Here is a 20,148-nt window from a genome sequence, read left to right as displayed (position 1 = left end):
TGAACATGGAAAACTCACAGACCTCTGGGAAATGGTCACTAATAAGTGTTTGTTTAATTTATGTTTTTGTATGCCTTCCACCTTTAGTATTTTACTAAACTACGAGCATATATTTTATCACATACTTTTACCATAATACACTACAATATAACAGTGACTATAAACTCAAATGTACAAAAACTCAGTGTGTTTTGACACCTGGTTTAATCATTTAATGGAAACTATGGAATTCTATTTAAACCTCAAACTGTCTTGTTTTATTACTCAAGTTATACTGGATGAAGTGTGAATGTGTTTCTCCTGAAGGCAACAGTTATTGCAGCATTTCATGTCACCAATTAACTCTAGAGGGGAAAAAATCAGCAACACCGCTTTCTTTCTTTCTCTCTTTTTTTGTATTTTCTTTGTCTGTGAAGGTATATCCAGCAGTATGAATTTTGATGAAGAAGAGGATGATGAAGATGAAATTAGCTCCAGTTCCTCACAGCTCAATAGCAACACAAGACCAGGCTCTGCCACTAGCAAGAAGTCATGCAAGGTAAAACAGATTTCACTTACACACTTGATCCCTCTGCATGAGAGATGTGTCTTTATTCTGCTTATGAAACCGGTGCCTGAATGACATGCAGAAAAAAAAATATTATATTTTGGTGCTGGGCTGGATTCTGTTTAAGACTCTATTTAATTGTCATGGCTAACATTACAGTTATAGATCACTATCACTTAATGTTTTCTTCTGCAAACAATATTGGAATTATTTGGGGCTTTTGCTGTTTCTGGTCTGCCATTAATTTACTCACCAGAAAATAATTTGGTTGGTTTTGATTTTCTCCACTTCAGGTGTGATAATGGATGACTGAGGTCAGATTACAATGTAACCCTCTTTAAAATGATAGTTTTGGTCTTTTGAAGTTGGGTTGTTTGAAGTACTTATACATAGTCAGTGTTTTTCCTACATGGACAGTGGTCAGCACGCCGGAGAAGCAGACAGGAGTACCATCAAAGCTATGTACTGCTGTGGACAGTGACATCAGCTAAACTTACTTTAGCCACCTAAAAGAAACAATTACCAGTTTAAGTGTATGCTATATTTGGAATATTTTCGGCAGTTCACCTTGCCGTGAACGGCCTATGTTTCCGATGGGGAACTGAAGCCGTTACCTATGGCATTGCCAGAGCTCCCAGACTCCACTGAAAAAAGCCTGAAATGTTACCTCGCAGGAGAAACGGAACAGAACGCTGGCAGCTTTGATGAGAGCATAGATGGGTACAACGGTTCAGTTCAACGTCGGAAACGGCTGTCTCATTGCAAAGTGAACCGGTGAAAGTATTCTAAATAAAACGTACACATAAACTCAGGTTGGCCTTTGTTTCATGTGGCAAAAAATGTTTTGCTGATATCCACGTCCAGAGTAGTACATTGCTTTGCTGCTGTGCCGGTAAATGTGTCTGAATCTCCAAACTGGGGGTGTGTCGACCACCGTCTACTGTAAGTAATACACTGACTATGGATAAGAACATCATACAACCTCACTTCAAAAGACCACAACTATCCCTTTAAAATACATCCTCTTTGCAGCCTCTACCCTTTGTTCAGAGTGAAACCCCAGCTGGAATTACTCATGATAACCATCATTTTCCCTTTGCTCCTCATTCCACTCTAATCTCTCCCTTCAGTCAACTCAGTCTTCTGTCTACACCAGGTCCTTATTTTAGACACAGTGTGCTCATTCTCAGTCCCAGTGGACGATTTGATCTTCAGACTCATTACTCTGTTCTAATGAAAGTCAACTCACATCTCACCATCTCACAAGGAGATTGCCCTGTGTGGGCTGTTTTCACCTACAGGAGGTGGCCTCAGCACCCACTCCACCAGTCAACGAACCTGCCATCGATGTAGATGACCTAGAAGAGTTTTCTCTGCGTCCTGCCCCTCAGGGGGTCAGAGTGAAATGCAGAATCACCAGAGACAAGAAGGGCATGGACAGAGGCATGTATCCCACCTATTACCTTCACCTGGAGAGAGAGGACGGCAAGAAGGTGAGAAGGGTCAGGCAGCAGGAACTGTAAACATCAACAGAATTATTATGAGACATTATGAAAACTCTACAAAATTCAAATATTTTGTCACAATAAGTAGCGCAGTTTCTACAAGTTAACTGACATTTTATGTAGCTTATCTGTCATATTCAAAAGAAATTGTGGTAGCACTTTCTATGAAGCTCATACTGTATCTACAATGCATTATAAACATACTTATAATGCATTGTTATCTGCTTATAGCACTGTATAGTTCTAGTTATAAGAACTCGTAAATATTCACAATGATTAATTAGAATGAATCTTATGAACACTTATTATTCAAGTATCATAATACTTCATAATTTCTTGACACTCATTTGTGTGTTGTCTTTGCATAAATTTAATCTTTTTATTTTCTTTACTGAAAGCAAATATTTACCACTTATGGCGGCTTATTACCAGCTTGTAATGTTTTATATTTGCCTATATACCTCAGGAATTTCAATACTTAAACCAGTGACCACTTAGAATAATCTGATTATAATACATTATAACAGCCATATCAAGACAATTACAAAATCAGCCTACTATCACCTGAAGAATATATCAAGGATTAGAGGACTTATGTCTCAACAGGATTTGGAAAAACTTGTCCATGCATTTATCTTCAGTAGACTTGACTACTGTAACGGTGTGCTCACAGGTCTCTGTAAAAAGTCAATCAGAAAGCTGCAGCTGATTCAGAACGCTGCAGCTCGAGTCCATAAGACCAAGAAAGTAGATCACATCACTCCAGTTCTGAGGTCTTTGCACTGGCTTCCTGTCCAACAAAGAATTGACTTTAAAATCCTGCTGTTGGTTTATAAAGCACTGAACGGTTTAGAGCCAAAATACATCTCTGATCTGCTGCTACTTTATGAACCATCCCGACCCCTTAGGTCGTCTGGGACCGGTCTACTCTCTGTTCCCAGAGTCAGAACTAAACATGGAGAAGCAGCGTTCAGTTCTTCTGCCCCACATATCTGGAACAAAGTCCCAGAAAGCTGCAGGTCTGCAGAGACCCTCAGCTCCTTTAAATCAAGATTGAAGACTTTTCTGTTTGCTGCTGCCTTTAATTGAACCAGATTCAAGGATATTTATCAATTTCCTGCATTTCTGCATTTTACTACTGTATTCTATTTCTTAAACTGCTTTTTAGTGTTTTAATGACTGTTTTTAATGTTTCAATGAATGTTCTAAATTGTTTTAAAATTGTCTTTTCTTTTGCCTTATGTTTTGATGCTTTTTATGGTTTTATGTGAAGCACTTTGAATTACCTTGTTGTTGAAATGTGCTATACAAATAAACTTGTTATTATTATATTTATTATTTATATTATTACTATTATTATAGAAATTATAATGCACTGTGATCCTTGCAAAATAAATGTCTGTGAGTGATCAGCAATTATTAAGTATTGTGATTATAAGTCAATATAAAGTGCTTTATAATGTATCATGTTGTTATAAAGCATTATGAACATGTATGAGTTCCACAGTGCTATAACCAGATTATAATAAGATTATAATAATATAAGTATATTTATAAGGCATTATAGACATGGGTGTCATAAAAAGCACTACTGAGATTGTTTTGTAGTTTCAAGCTCTGTGCACCAAATAATTTATTTTAATTAATTAATTTACAATTTACTCATTTGGTTTACTGTTTGGCTTGTCTCAGGTGTTCCTGTTAGCTGGCAGGAAAAGGAAAAAGAGTAAAACATCAAATTATCTCATCTCCATCGATCCAACTGATCTGTCTCGAGGCGGAGAGAGCTTCATCGGTAAACTGAGGTAAGTCCTCAGTGGCTTTGCTACATGAAACGTTATGGCAGCAGACACCAGGAATTATATACACATACAAATTGTTGTATCTGATTCCTTAATTAACTTTTTTTTTTACTGTCACTGCTTTTTGAGTTTTCTCTATAAATGTCTAATTCCAAAGCATTTTTTTAAACATCAATATATTTAATCTAACCAGAAACATTTGTTTTATGTGAATTATTGAAATACACTTAGAGTCTATACCCATTCCTCCATTCATAAATTATTATTTAGACCTATGACAAAAAAACCTGCATTGGTAACATTTAAAGGTAATGTTCACAAAACTCATACTGTCTCTACTAAGGGATGAATGATGAACACATCATCTGCTAATTTATGAATAGTTAACAAGTAGTTCTTGAATAGCATTTTTATATTAATAACTATCATAAGAAATGAATGTTCAGTACTGTTTTAGCCTCATTAATGAAAATGTATAATTTAGAAAAACTTATTTGTTATATTGTTGTATGAACCCTCTGTGATTCACAAAACCTTGTTATTTTATGCCTTCCTCCTAAACATTAGCTGTAAGTTCTTTTAATGTTTAAGGCCACATTGAGAGGTAGGAAGTGAGTAGAGACATAATCTTTAGAGACAGCTTCAAGGCTCCTTTAGTGGCTCCATGGAAACTCCTGAGGGTTTAATCAAATAGGGCTTTGTGCAGTCTTTAATCTTTAGAGCAGGGCCTGACCATTGGTCGATGCTCTGTTCAAACCCAATCACATTCCTGCTTGAATGATGGTGATCTAAATTAAAATAAATGGTGACCTTTCATCTAATGGTCCTCAAGAGTCCTTGAGGGGGCTGGCCTAAATGAGGACTGGACCATAAGACGTATGTAGTCGGCTGTTTGATGCTGTGGCTAACCCACCTTACCTATGATGGACACATTCAACACTACAGTCAACTTTTGGGCTGTGTTGTGTGTTTTTAAGACTATTTGAATGTCAGAGGATGAAAGCTACAGTGGCGGAGTCCACATAATCACTGCCTTAATATGACTATAACTGAGAAACAAAAATAGAGCAAAATAAGATGGAGAATTATTTCATATTTAATATCCCATTGTGTTGATATTTGATTTACCCAGTGGATCACATATCAGTGGTGTGACCATGAATAAGTGGAGAGCAGGGCCCCCTTTCAATCAGAGGGTCAGCAGTTCAATCCCTGGCTCCTGCTCCACTAGTCTCATGTCAATGTGTCCTTGAGCAAGACACTTAACCCCAAAATTGCTCCCGTAGCCGTGCCTACGTTGTATAGATAGATACTGAATTGTAAGTCGCTTTGGATAAAAGCGTCTGTTAAATGACTGTAATGTAATGTAATGGTCATTCTGGTTTTGAGAGCATTGTAAATTATTATTAATTAATATCTCCCATTTTTGAAAATCATAGTATTAGTCTGATAACATATGACAGAGTTGGGAAATGGTGTGCTCAGAAGGTCATGATGTGAGAATAGTTGTAGGAAGATTGCAAGCTGCAAATGCTTACTGAGCAGTATAGATCATGACGAGTAAATATTGTTCCATAGCACTGTGGGAAATCATCAAGTGTAAAGTCAGAAATTATTTACAGTGGTTCAAAACATAAATGACAGCGTCTGTGCATAAAGCACCTGGATGCTGTCATATTTCATAGAATTAGGAAGCACCATTTCATATAGATGCTATTAATGCAACATTTATGGTACATAAAGTAGCAGAGCTACACTGCAGTGTTTTCCCCACTAGAGGCAGTAATAAATCTTAAATCAGGGAATTAAGGTAACGGGATCAGAAAAACATTTGCAAACACAAACGCTATCTCACAACATAAGTATGCTTTCTTGTTTCCTTCGTAAATGGTCATGAACAATCTCTTTTTAGCTTCGTCTAGCGTATAGTCACTTGAAGGCAAAACACTGGCCACTAGCCTCCCTCTGTGGTTTGGTGACCCACTGCCAGGATCTGGATCTGACTCCTCCTCTCCTGCTGGGAAGCCAGGCCATCGATCCCTGCTGAGCCCCAATCACACAAGAACAATTTACATTACAGCACAACTCTATTACTGTTCCACAATCAGAGTGACTGGAGGCGGGGTATTTAAAATGGCTGCTGTTGTTATTATACATTTTAAATTGGCACTAAAATGAAAAGTTTGGTAGTTTCCTCCATTGATACATGAGCTGTCAAGCTACATCTCCAGACCTCCTCAGTCTGTTATGTTTTCTTTGCAGATCTAACCTAATGGGAACTAAGTTCACTGTATACGACAGCGGCCTGAACCCCATGAAGAGCACAACCAGCCTTGAAGCTAGCAACCTGCGTCAAGAGCTAGCAGCCATTTGCTATGTGAGTTGGTCAAAATGCTCCTTAACACACAAGCTGTACTTAGTTTTTCATACATTTCAAGAGATATGTTGAGCAATGAGTTGGCAATAAGACATATAATAATTCAGTGTGATTACATATCATTCAGTGTGATTACATATCATTTTTCTAATAACACACTTAACATGAAATGATTTAAACGTGCAATGTACAGGATCAGAGCATTAATATAGCAGCAAACAACTATTATTTATCTAAAGATCTAAAGCTAGTGGAGAAATGTCTACCTCAGCAGAGAATCAAATCTATCTGTGTGTGTGTGTGTGTGTGTGTGTGTGTGTGTGTGTGTGGCTGTGTGTGTGTGTGTGTGTGTGTGTGGCTGTGGCTGTGGCTGGCCGGCCGTGCATGCTTATAGTGCATGTGAGCGCTGCTCGGCACTGCTCTCATACGGCAGTTACAGCTGATAACGCTGTTGATTCCCCCTCAGGTAAACATTGTTAGCTCTGTCGGCACTGTTGCTGTAGTTTGCACAGTTAGCTCTGTTAGCACCGTTAGAAATGTTTCTATTTCTGTATATTGCACGTTCAATATCAGACATCTAAAGGAACCAACAGAGGGCCTACTGTGTGTGTAACTTTATCTGCTTTAAACATTTGAAAAAGGTTAATACGTCTGGTGGCCTTTGAAATGAACAGCAGCATTTAGAGTCTAACACAGATAATATGATTAAAGCATTCATACAACAAGCTGAGGAGTCAGGACATTGCCATAATCAGGTTGAAATCAAGTTATCATCTATGCATATATAAATGGCCTTAACCTTCATTGCAGGCAGAAATAACCATTTAGTCCATAATAACATAACATTTGCTTAATAAATGATGTAGTTTATCATCCTTTCAATCTAGGAAACCAATGTTTTAGGATTCAAAGGACCACGCAAAATGAGTGTCATCATTCCTGGAATGAACATGGACCATGAGAGAGTGTCTATTCGCCCACGAAATGTATGTTTCACCCCTAATTTCTCAATAGCTTTATCTGTGCTGACCAATTCAACCTCTTCTAATACTTATAGAATTGATCTGGGGTTCATGTCAGAAGCTATACTATTCTATCCTTCACTACAGGACCATGAGTCACTACTGGCCAAGTGGCAGAACAAGAACACAGAGAGTGTGATTGAACTTCACAACAAGACGCCTGTGTGGAACGATGACACACAATCCTATGTGCTCAACTTCCACGGCAGAGTCACTCAGGCCTCCGTCAAGAATTTCCAAATCATTCACGACAATGACCGTGAGTTCTATTTCTCTGTTAGAGGTTTTATATTAACTACAATTACCAGAGTATGTTATAGTCATGTTGTCATGATTTAGAACAGCACTCCCTCTGTAAAATTTCCTTTTTGTTTTTTTCCTTTCTTTATCAAAGGGTGGAACAAGAACAAAAAGTGTAGCTAGTGAGAGAAAGTAATGGAGAAATAAATGTGTTTCCTGGTTCTTCTCCTCTGCAGCTGACTACATTGTGATGCAGTTTGGCCGTGTGGCAGAGGATGTCTTCACCATGGACTATAACTACCCAATGTGTGCCCTGCAAGCCTTTGCCATTGCACTCTCCAGCTTTGACAGCAAGTTAGCCTGTGAATAGATCCCAGCCTGATGTTCAGTGGAGAACTGGTGCATCTGTCCTCTCAACAAGGGCTGTTAATGTATCCTTGGGGCTGGTTTGACTTCTCCAAATCACGCGGGACCTTGGAAGTCCTGCATTTCCCAAAATGCTTTATGGGACTCAAGTTTTGTGTGCACGTGTGTCTCTGGGGGGGTGGGGTGGGATGGGACCTCGGGATGGTCTTGGTCAGTGGAGGAAAACGAGCACAAAGAGAAATCCACTTTCAAAATTCAATTAATTTGTTTTGATAACTATAGTAATTTTGTACTGTAATGGCATTTAAAACAAACACTGTTCCTTTATGTAGTAGTTAGAGAAATTTAACATTTCTTTATCTGTAAATTATAACTAACAATTACACATCTGTATGTTTTAAAAGTTGACTGGATTTTATGTAATCTGCTACACAAAAATGTCACAATCTATCTCAAGCATGAATACTGCTTATATAGTCACTGAATTTAAAATAACATGCACGTCACTATATATTTATTTTGTTATTTATGTATTTATTACATGTCAATTTTTTTTTTCTGTAATCATTCGCAACAAATTTAGCAGTATTGGCTCCATGGAGCCGCAAGCACATAAGTTAGCATCACAAGAAGGAATATCTCTTGTTTCCACACATAAACGATTGGACGTGAACAGGGCAAAGGTATGTAACAGTGTGCTGTGTACCATATCAAATATTGTGTCACAGTGTCATTTATGTGAATGTATAGGACAATGGTGCACTTTACGTTGAAGTCTTTAGTGGATGAGATAGAGCTGTACATACTTTATTGTGCCTTTGAAGACTAATTCCAGTGTTGGGCTTCGGCCACACAATGAGCTGAGCTTGAATTGGTCTTTGCTATTCTTGCTGCCTCACATGCATTAGAGGTAATTCTCTGTAGCTATTTTGAATTCAGTTGTCTAATGCAGAGTTAATTTAGACTGATTAGATAGCCGGAGATGCAAAACCTCTTGAAAATAAAAATCCAAAGTGCACATCATTAGATAACATTTTAGTGATGTCCAGATACATTTAAATTACATTTAGGGCCTAGAACACATTGCACTAAAGAGGCAAATCATTATTTACATTGTACTGTAAATCCGGCAGCAGATATAATATCCAAGGCACTCAGGCTTAAGGTTGTGCTCATATCTTCTGATGTCCCCTACCTGAAAAAAAAGGAAACCGAACACAGATTGACTTACTGCACTCAAACACGCAGTAACATTGTAAATCTGTCACAGCTTCACCAATTGCATATTTCATCTTTTGCTCTTTACATCTTTGATTCATTTTATGCTCCACTGAGCTGGAGTTTGGTACATTCCTCATCTGACTGGCAGTAAATTTCTGTATCACGTGGTTTATTGCTGTTCACATTTTTACTCAAAATATTCTTCTTCTGGCTCCTTATGCGACACTATTCTTTCTCAAATATATGATAGTATTTTGTATTTTATGGCCATTAAAAAATGCTAAATGAAGGCAAAGAACAATCTCTGATACTGCTATTGTTACTGTGGTTTATGAGGAAATCTTTATCAAATGTGCTATTCTTGTACTCAACTGTGTTCTAACTATTTTAAATTTCTATTTTAAAATTGTTGATACTTTTGCTGTAAAGTTTGCTTTTCATACATCCAGGAACCAAAGGTTCTTTCACTTTCTGTTATTAGTGCTCTCGTTGTAATGTACAATACATGGTGTACAATTTACTGTGGTGGTATAGACACAGTCCTTTGATCATGGGAAAAAATAAAACTTCAGTGAGTCAAAACATGTTCATGAATTTGATGCAGTCTTTGACCTTTGCTTCTCTTTTAAAACAAGGTAACAATGAACATATATCTCTTATCACCAATAAAGTCCAGTCCCAGAAAATGGATATCACTCACCTTGTTCCGTGCTACGATATACTTGTGGTTCCTCGCTGGGCCAGTTAATGTAACATTTTCAGTAATGCTGAAATCTAGTGGCAAGATGTAAATCCAGTGGATTGTATACAAAGGGTGGAGTTATACGCCTACATAATGGGTGAAAGCAGTAGAAAAAAATAAAATGCACATAGAAATACTTTATTTAAAGTTGAGAAGCAATGCTGTCTTTACGTCTGGTATTTTTACAACAACATGAACAACCACCTACTAGCTAATACTCTACAATCCATTGTTTTAGTGCCACAGTTCCAACATTACAGAGATGTTAATGTTATGTTGTGGCCGGTTAAAGCTGAATTTCACATTATTTGTTGTGACTTTTTCTTTTTTTTCTGTTGCTCATATTTTTTTCTGCTTTGCATTTTTTGTATGATCAGAGAGTGAAATGTGGGGTTACCTTTACCTCTTACCGTTACATCCACTCATCAATATCTCTGAGATTCAGCTTCAGACTCAGTCACCCTCTGTATGTCTCTCCTTGATCATCTACAACAACTTGAAAACACTGCTCATCTTAAAAAATAGCTGTCAAAAATGTCTCAGAAAAATAGATGTCAAGGTTTTGTAACCGTTGTAACCCTAAATATTTAAACTAAATGGTGCCATAAACAATAGGATATGTAGTTCAAAATCATTTTAGAATGAAAATATTTCTTACAAATGTCAGAAAAATATAATTACAGTAGCTCTTTCATATAGCTGACATTTTGACTTGTCATACCAGAAGAAGCACAGGTGTAACTATTAAATCAATTATGGCTTTGATTGTCTAGGTAAGCTAGCAAATCAAGCCGGTGAGACAACGAGCACAAAGCCAGGGCTCTGGGACTGGAACACCTTAATGGATTGCAGCCATTGTTATTGTTAGAAGTCACATTTGTGTAGGACGATTCAAAATGTCCACAGTGAGAAAGGTCTATTGTCCAAAGGGACATGTTTGATGTTAGCTGTGAGTACAGGGAGGCTGTTGAGAATGATGTCTGCTACAGATACGGATAGTGAATCTGAGTGACAAATATTTAACCATTTTCCCATTAACTTTCATGTAAAGAAACATGAAAACTAAAATGTCTGCCTTTTTTGCTCTATGGTGATTAGAATAATCATTCAACATCATTTTCTAATTATACAGAAAGATAGAGACTCTGTGTTCTGTTATAATGTTAATTACTTTTGTCGTGACAAGTGAAATATTTAGTTTTTTCCAGTAGTATTGAAACACTCTGTTGCCTTAGTAAGCACATCAATCACTCAATGTGAAAAGCAGCTAATGACTTAATGTTGGCAGGACACTTTAATTCAAAGTTGTGCTGCTAAATTCTAACACTCTGTATATTGACACATTTTACTGCTATTTACAATGTGCAAACCACAGCCTCCACCTGCCCATACTATGTTTGTGTGCACTGTGGAGGGTTTTTATTACTATGATGATTTTCATGGGGGTAATTTGTGATGCTCCCTGGATGTTATTTATAAGGTGGCTTTGTATTCTAAGCTGCTATGCAGCATTACTGCAACAGGGCGCATCCCTAAGAGTATAACCATATTGGACCAGCAGGTGGAGCCAGATATTGCATGACAGAGTAGTCGAAGTAGTCATAAACTACTACATCCCTAATTTAGCAAAGCCTCAATTCTCTGTTGCTGATGTGAGCGCCCATGGCTTCTGTAAAATACATGACCCATTTTCTGATTAAAAAAAGTAACAATAAGGTAGCAAAACTAATCTGGGGTGATGATCAGTAATGCAAATGTTCTGTTGGTCTATAACACTACTTCGTTTTGAAACTGTAAAGCCTTTCTTGATAAAAAAATAAGAGTAAATGAGCATTCACTGACTTTATGATAATATTCAGCTCTTTTAAAAGGTACTGCACATCCACACAGGTGTTGTAAATTAACCTGACTGATTGAAGTTGGGCTGTGCCACGAAATCAACCAATAAGAATGATGAAGGGAACGTTATCAGCTCCAATTAGAGAGAGACAAGGGAGATGACAATCAATCAAGCCCATTTTGTTGACACCAAAGAAAGTCTCATCAGACAAATAAGTGAAAACACCTGTGTGGGTGGACCAGGGGAATGCAGGGCCTGAAAGAACAGCCTGTAAATGAAAATAACAAACGTCAGAAGCTCTGACCATATTGTTGGTGTGAACAGAGACTATTATTTGTATAAAAGTATCACTTCAGAGCAGCATTGCACGTCTCTATTTAGCTCTTGCTCTATATTTTACACACATTCGGAATCAGTGATAAACAAAGTACAATTTGAGGAACATGGAGTTCACTGTAACTTGGTAAGTAAGTACAGCACAGTAATCGGAAAAGTCCTTTACGTCTCCCTCCTGTTCCGCATCCTCAGCCCACTCGCCCCAACTTCTTTCGGCACGTCTGGGTGGGTAGGACCGTCATCCTCCACAGGCGCCGACAGGAACAGATACTCTTCTTTATCCTCCTCTGCTTCCTCTTCCGGGTTGGGACAACCCTCGCAGCTGAACTGCAGGCTCTCTGCCTCCATCACTGGATCGTCTTCATCCGCTTCCTCCTCTTCTTCCACCTCTGTCCCCTCATCATCTTCCTCCACCTCATCTTCCTTCTCCTCCTCCTCCTCCTCTTCATAAGTACCCTCTTTCGGGTAGTGGAACACATCGTTGTGGTCACTAAAGCTAATTTGCTTCTTCCCTCCATTGAGACACTGTAGCTCTTTGCTCACCTCCAAACCAAGTCTCTCCTGCTTCCTGTCTGCAACAGGCTGGGATGAAGGAAGACTGAGCAACTGCATTTTCTCTGCTTTCTCTTCTTCCTCCTCCTCCTCCTCCTCCTCCTCCTCCTCCTCCTCCTCCTCCTCCTCCATCTCTTCCTCTACTTCTTCCTCCTTATCCTGATCTTCCTCCACCTCTTCCTCTACCTCTTCATCTACCTCTGCCACTATGGAGAGTTTCCTTGCCATAAGCTCTTCCTCCTCTTGCTCCATCCTCTCTGCCAGGGCCTCAGCGGTGGGCTGGTGGGGGGGTTCCTCCAGTGTAAAGATGTCAAATCCTCGTCTTTTACAGGGCTCATCATACTCTGGGTAAGTCTCCTCTGGGTAGCCTGCATTGGCATATGAAACGATCATTTGATATACAGTATGAGATTTTGGTAACATAAAACGGCTTCTTGTAATTGAAAAAATATTTGATTTCCCTGGAGACAAAAAGCTGCTACTATAAGTGCAACGATTGTAGAATCAGTAAAAAGGTGTGAGGAGCTTTGAGATTCAGATTTAGGCTTGTACCTTCCCAGTCGACACAGTAGGGGACCTCCTCAGCCTCCATCTCAGGGGAGTCCGCCTCCAACCGGCCCTCTTGGATCAGCAGTGTTATCTGTCGAAGTTGCTTGAGTAATTTCTCCTCCTTCTTTGATGTAGAAGTTTTACTCTTCCTCCTTCTGCCACTAGAGAACAGCACAGATAATGAAGTAGAGTCATGCAAGATGGAAAAGATATGGTACATCAATCTATGCCGGTTCAGTAAATGGTTCTTTGTCTGTAATATTCCTCTAACATTCAATTGCTGCATATAGCTGCAACGCATACTTTCTCTTTGGTCTTGATTTTCTGATTCCTACTGAGTGTGATGAGGCACAGATGAAAGATGTTTTGAATTTTGATTAATACGAATCACTTAGACTGCATTATTGAATCAGTGAGTCTCGGTTTTTATTTGCTTCCTGAAAAGAATTATTTAGCATATCCAAAAGTTCCAACAAACCAGCAACTAGATAATTTCCTATTTTATACATTGATTCAAGCTGTAGCTGTTAAGTAAAATATGCCAGTGGCCTTTCCACCTTTGAATAATGCCCCCTTTAATCTTTAGCCCTTTCATTTCCATGCTGGGTCTGTACTGATTCATCCCAGTATGAGTGATTCTTTTTTTTCTTTCTTCTGTGCTATGGGCAGTGAAATGTTGGATGCTGTACGAAAAATAAGTCTTACCTCCCAGAAGCTTTACTCTTTTCAGAGACAATTCTCTCCATCATCTTTTCTGTTTGCAGAAGCCTTTCCTGAAGCCTGACAAGCTCATATTCTGGTGCTACAAGAGAAAAAATACAATTAATTTTACATAAATGTGCAAATTATATTTAAGTCTGTCACATGCACAGACGCATGCTAATATTTATTGTATAGGCAAAAGTGCCATTCACACACCAAATCTTTACATAACAAAAGTATTTTGCTACTGCACTTTTGACTGTGATAATTCTTTGACTGAAGAGCTGTATGTCACTAATTAAAAAACACAAATGTTAACATATTAACATTTCAAATTACATAGAAACTCAAAAATAAATCGTTTTTCGAACTGCACCAATGAAATCAATCAATCAATAAATCACTGAAGGTACTTACTAATCTTATTCTCCACGTTTTCTTTGGTTACTGTAGTGTGGTTTTCTGATTCAGTAGTCTTCCCCTTACATGTCAGCTGTGAACACATACATATTTAGCATAATCGATCACAACAGTAATCATTGATGTATTGAAATAATCTACTGTACATTAAATTGCCTAAATGGAGAGTAAATGCAGAGTCACTATTGTCACAGATATCACCATTGTATTTCTCATTAGGCTGTATTTATATGGCATAATAGTGCAGTTTATTATAGTGGTGTAAAGCTGCATGATTCACACTTTATATTCATATATGGTAGTGAATATTGTGTTTTTTATTCATACAACCTGCCTACCAAGCAGGTTAGTCATAGTAACTCTACCTTATAGATTATATAGAGGATGTAAAGAAGTATCCCAAAGCCATATATGGGTATCGCTTGAGCCATCAGATTGTATTTTTTGCCTCGTCCGATGCCTTTCACTTTGGCCATGGCCTCAGCACTGTGTGCCATGGAGTATGAAGGGTCCACACCCCACCGTTCTGGGTCCCCTGGCGACGGCAGCTGGTGCATCACAGGAGGGTAGAACCCAGGTCCAACTGGAGGAGACAATAATAGATCACTCTATCTATAGTTAGAGTGAATGTTTCCTGCAAACATTTCACAGCAATCTCTTACTCAACCAGAGGAACATGTAGTTTCTCAGAGATTAACCTTAACAAAATAGTAGAAGTAGCTAGGCCTACATACATTCGTGACTGTTAAGGAATTACATTATTTTTGTTGCCAGCACCACAAGTTCCCCAACATTACATTTATTTTCCCATTTAGTCCAATTCAATATTTACTGCTATCAGGTCAATGTTAAGAAACAATGTGTTTTGATCAACACGATCAGTGTATTTAGAACTTAGTTGGATAAAGCAATTCCTCGGACAATCCTAAATAATAATACTATCATATAAATAAATAATATCTGTACATATTCCCTTGTAAATCCTCAGCGCTGTTGCTTTCGATTGGCCGTCAGTTCCACCAATTGAAAGCCCGAATAAAGCATGTGGCGCCGCAAAACAGGAAGATTCAAAGCATGAACGTCACGTGCACAGTGCAGCGTGTAGCTACTAGTCTGTAAATAAAGCTTAATGTGGTCGTTTTTAGTTTGAAATTGTCCATCAACGAAGAATGTCCATCGTCAACACAATACACTCGATAGACCTCAATCAATCGATAGTACCTCCGAAATTATAAGACAAAGCGCTCATCCAGGAACGTCATCGAACGCCAAGGACGTCAGCATGCTGCCAATTCCAGCGAGGAAGGCTGTGACGTTAATTGGCTCGCTAACAAAAAAAAGTAAAGTCATAATTTCCTAAACTTTGGATCAATGAGATGCGGCTGAAGACACGGAGAGACTAGTCCCTGTTTGGATGCAAAAGGTAACAAATCGCGATAACTAGGTTTAGTTTTTGTATTTTTGGTTGCCAGCTCTATCGGAAATATTGCTCACTTTGACAACAGTCCCGCACAACTGGGGCAACCCAAAGCATGCAGTACAACTCGTGACAGTATCAGTGAGGGAGTGACATATGAGAGAAACCTGTTGTTTTAGGTGTGTGTGACAGGACATGTGTGGCTTGGTTTGGTCGTTGATTTCAGCGTAACACGTGTGGTTATGAATTATTTCTTTGGTTTGTGGTAATTGTTTAAAGAGTGCTGAGATACTTTGTATTGTTGGTCGTTGAACAGCGCTATAGCTTTCATGGATTGTTGGTGTATATATATATATATATATATTAAAACTGTAATCTTCTCTCTTAAAAAATGAAATACAATCTTCTCATAAGGAACAGGGGAACTTTTTTAATAAAGTAAAGTATCAATTTTAGGTCAAGACATTTACAGATATGTGGTTAGAGTTTGTGCAATCTAAGCAGAGGGATTAGAATATCCCTAAATATTCATATTACGTGTCCACCTCCACCTTCAGGTCAGATTTATCAACTGATAAATCATCTTAATCAGTGAGTGTGAGTCAGTGAGAGGACATGATGTGTAAAATTATCAAATTAAAATAAAAACATAATAAATACATACAACCCTGCAATACTTTCTGTTTTGCAGTACTGTGATTGATATGGGCTATTTAAAATGTAGGGTAGACATGAAATACAAGATATGAATAAATAGGCCTAAACATATTTGAACATGTGCAATGTAAATGTATAAATACTAAACACTTTTTTTTTTTAATTCCACAACATAATCCATACACATATGCTTCAATACATGTTTTTCTGTTTTCTTTTTATCAATTCTGTAACATTGTTACAAATATATGCACACTATGATGCGGCCTTGGGCCTCACACACACTATAGTCTGTAAAGTAACAGCTGGCAACAACAGCAGCAGCAGCAGCAGCAGCAGCAACAACAGCAAAAAAAAACAGCGATGGAGCGGGATGGAGATGGATGGATGGATGAATGATGATCTGATAAACCCTTCTTACCCTCAGGCCGACCCATCTCCTTTTTCCCTCTGGGTAAAAGCATTCTGGGCAGGAAGAGAGAAATACAGAGAACAGAGCATGATATAAGAGTAACCTTCTGGCAAGTTGTTATAGACATGTTGTCTCACAAAATGACAGCCATGCGTTTATTTCACTGGAACAGTAAAGCTATGCACAGATGTCATCTCTCATCTGGTGACGTTGCTGCCCAGATTAGACCGGATTAGACCAGCTGCCTTCAAGTGCTGTTTGCAATATTGACTACAAATCCCCAAAGAGGGAGTTAGTGCATGCATCATTATTTGTATTATTATTATTGTTGTTATTATGATTATTATTACTTTCATTAAATCAAATTTTGTGTTTGTATGAATGTGACAGTTAACATAAGTTCTTGTTCTCTAAGTTATTATTGTATACAAATTTGGTGCACACATACACATCTGTATTGGTTAACATACAGACTTGGCTGAATTAGAGGGAATTTTACCGATTTGGAGGCGCCACTAGATTAACAATCTTTCAAAATTGATTTACTATTTTGTATTTTTACTTTTTCATGATCCAGGTTTATTGCTGCAACAAGCCGAAGCTGAAAATAATGAGGAGGAAGACATACCTGGTTTTAGGTAAGGCTGCTCACTGTTTTACTGTGTGTTATGGGTGGTTTAATGAGATTTGTTTGTTAGGCCGATCACTGCTTTGCTTGTGAGGCAATGCAGGATTCCAGTGTGTGACTTCATGACAGCTCTCAGTCATTCAGATTTGATAAAAGCGGCAGACTTTGGTTGGAAAGTGCATCACTTTGTGATGTTTTTCTTTCTTTTTTTTAACAAACCAAAGGTTGTTAGTGTCTGGGTTAGTGTTGTTATTCTTTCCAGTTGACATTTAACACAGTAATTTTATTCCTGCTGTGTAGAATTTTTTTTTGTCTTCCACCTGAGTATCTTTGCCTGGATTCTCATTGGAATTATCATAGTGTCATGTTGTGGTGTGCCAAGAAGAGAGATTAAAAAGTGAAAAGGAGTGATACAAGTTTTTTTTTTCTAAGAAAGAAATGTAATGTGCAAGTCTTTTTACGCATCCCTTTGCTGTAAGACAAACCAGCTTTGTGCTATTTGATTTCTTAAACAGACAACAACCAATGTAACGGAAGTATTAATTAATAGTGAAGTAAAATGTTTTTTTTACTCTATTATTCCCAATTATTCCACAAAAAATGGCCTTTAATACACAATTTATATTTATAAATTGGGTTTTTACGATTAGCTCTTGAATGCAACACATGACCTTTTTTCTGTCAACCCTCTGGTGTGTGATTCACACCAGAGTGCAGCAGATGGCAGTGCAGGCTCAGATACAGAGGAATGTCAGGTGGAAAACGGATCACCTACTCAGAATCCCAACAGTCAAGCCAAGTCTAATTTATGGTGTTTAATAGATGTCTTAACATTGTAGACTGTAGTGACTGAGGAGGATGTATTTTTTGTGGTCTCCTGAAAACCATGTGCAGTTTTAGTACATTTTATTTCACTCGAGATGGTACCGCTCACATGTTGCTACAATATTAGTACACACATTTAGTTATCTTTAATAAGGCACTTCACCATCTCCATTTCCACACCTGTGTTGGCCTCAATATTAGGAACATTGAAATAATTATGTTTTATCATAAGTTAATTGTTTAGTTAAAATTACAGCACTTATTGCCCACAATCTTGTGGGCAGTACCTTGAAAATCTTGAAAATAGAAAAACATTAAAGTAATATTCCCGAAGATTTTAATTTAAATACATGCCTATGGATCACTAATGAAAGTCCATGCCTTTGCAGTGTTACGCCAAAGAGAGGAAAACGCAGTTCTTTGAGATTGTAACTTTGAAAAGATGAAATGAATGAAGCATGAGGCATAGATGCAGTAATCAAAATTATTAAAAAATATGGAGGACATTTAGTTGGTGAAAGGTGCATAAGTAGGCTGTACATTCAGTATTCTGATTACATATTGTGTTAAAATAGCCCTATTTTCTGCTGTGTGGGATTGCCCTGCGTCAATCACTCTTTTATGTTTGTAAGTTTGGAGAAGAGAAATAAATGCAAACCTCACTTGAATAACTAAAATGAATTGCAAAAGGTGACATTTTTCCTGTTTATTATTGCCATTTCAAAGGTGCAGCAGGAATAATATAATCTCATATTAGGAAAGAGGCCATGGCAGTAATGATAACTCACATAATAATCTTTGACAGAATTTTTTTTTAACTTAAGAGGCTTAAGTTTTTTTTTTTTTTTAAACCACGATCACTGTGTTAAAGCCTAAGACATTCCCAAGTTAGTGCAAGGGTCAGATATTATTGAGTGTATACATTACTTTGATGTAATGTATTGTAAAAGGAATATAATTCACCTGTATATAGTTAACTAACCATGCAACAACAACGTTCACCTAAGCATCTATGTATATGTGTTTAGGCTTTGTTTGAAACATATCCATGTTTCATACCTCAATTCCAACATCCACAGATCACTGACTTTCCAGTATGGATCAATTGGATTGTCAATAGTTTATGATACTATCTGTTTGTTTTCTTCATGGCATCACTTATCTTCCCATTCATAGCGGCATTGGTGTCTGTCTTTGGTCCTACAAAGTTCTGACAAAATTGTGATATTTTAATGTGTTTTATTTTATTGTTCAGTCAGTCTTGACAGTCTTATCGTTTGGTTGAAACACTGAAAATTTAAATTAACTTGTGCCATGTCTACCCTTTATTTGTACAGCAACTAATGTCCAATATATATAGATATACAGATACAATGTCGATGTCAACATCCCTCAAACAAGGTCTGAGATGCAAATATATTGTCTGAATGTCCATAGACCATCCCCCATTTTTTTGTCGCACTTCCAGAGAATGTTTATTGCACATTGCCTCTATAAATGAAAATTATCATTTAAATTCAGTCAGGTTCTAGGGCTCAGCTGACTTAAACAATGTAACCACATTTACTTAAAGTAATGAATTACTAATTTTTTTCTGACGCAAATTCTTTGATCAGATTTACTGTTGACCTCAGTACTATATTTGGCAAGGGGAATCATGCATCCTTATTAAAGATTGGGTGGCCCGTGGACTGTGCACCGTGAATATGTTTTGGGTTAAGAATAACTCTTTAATGTCGAGGTTCTTCTCCTGTAGGATGCTTTGTGGAGTTCCCCAGGGCTCATATGTAGGTCCGGTTCTGTTCTCTATTTATGTCATATTTAGGCCATCTATTGCATAGATATCCCATCAGTGTTCTTGACTATGCAGATGATATGCAGCTCCACTTATTATGCAAATATCCTAAACCCACAGGTATTTGACTGTCTTCATAAACATTCAGAAGTGGATGGCTCAATTTCTTCTACAGGTATAGATGCAAATAATA

The 20,148-nt window shown here is 37.7% G+C and overlaps 2 protein-coding genes across 4 annotated transcripts in view; one reads left to right on the top strand and one right to left on the bottom strand.

Annotated features, from left to right (window-relative positions):
• Positions 1-9,666, top strand: part of tub (TUB bipartite transcription factor) — a 52,313-nt gene extending 42,647 nt beyond the window's left edge. For all 3 annotated transcript variants that reach the window (XM_068731026.1, XM_068731027.1, XM_068731028.1), the window contains exons 6-12: positions 417-538; positions 1,849-2,040; positions 3,745-3,857; positions 6,117-6,231; positions 7,119-7,217; positions 7,341-7,512; positions 7,730-9,666. In XM_068731026.1, the coding sequence (XP_068587127.1) occupies positions 417-538; positions 1,849-2,040; positions 3,745-3,857; positions 6,117-6,231; positions 7,119-7,217; positions 7,341-7,512; positions 7,730-7,863 (947 nt within the window). In that variant the 3' untranslated portion in view covers positions 7,864-9,666. The remainder of the gene's footprint in view (positions 1-416; positions 539-1,848; positions 2,041-3,744; positions 3,858-6,116; positions 6,232-7,118; positions 7,218-7,340; positions 7,513-7,729) is intronic.
• A 2,494-nt stretch (positions 9,667-12,160) lies between these two features.
• ric3a (RIC3 acetylcholine receptor chaperone a) lies at positions 12,161-16,834 on the bottom strand. The gene is made up of 6 exons (XM_068731061.1): positions 16,717-16,834; positions 14,587-14,804; positions 14,219-14,294; positions 13,805-13,901; positions 13,103-13,260; positions 12,161-12,918 (listed from the first exon to the last, which is right to left on the bottom strand). The coding sequence occupies exons 1-6, from the start codon at positions 16,832-16,834 to the stop codon at positions 12,161-12,163; spliced, it is 1,425 nt and encodes a 474-aa protein (XP_068587162.1).
• Positions 16,835-20,148: the final 3,314 nt, after the last annotated feature.

This window comes from Cebidichthys violaceus, unplaced genomic scaffold (genome assembly GCF_023349555.1).
Source record: "Cebidichthys violaceus isolate CVI_PGR_0920_01 unplaced genomic scaffold, fCebVio1.0.p SCAF_5, whole genome shotgun sequence".
Taxonomy (NCBI): domain Eukaryota; kingdom Metazoa; phylum Chordata; class Actinopteri; order Perciformes; family Stichaeidae; genus Cebidichthys; species Cebidichthys violaceus.
This window is presented reverse-complemented; position numbering and strand designations above follow the sequence as displayed.

Bases quoted from the DNA above. Each gene is read 5' to 3' on its own strand.
- ric3a (XM_068731061.1), bottom strand. From the start codon at position 16,834: ATGTCTATAACAACTTGCCAGAAGGTTACTCTTATATCATGCTCTGTT. The intron at 14,295-14,586 runs GTAGAGTTACTA...ATGTGTTCACAG, and splicing joins TCCTCTATATAATCTATAAG to CTGACATGTAAGGGGAAGAC. The intron at 13,902-14,218 runs GTAAGTACCTTC...TTTCTCTTGTAG, and splicing joins AAACGTGGAGAATAAGATTA to CACCAGAATATGAGCTTGTC.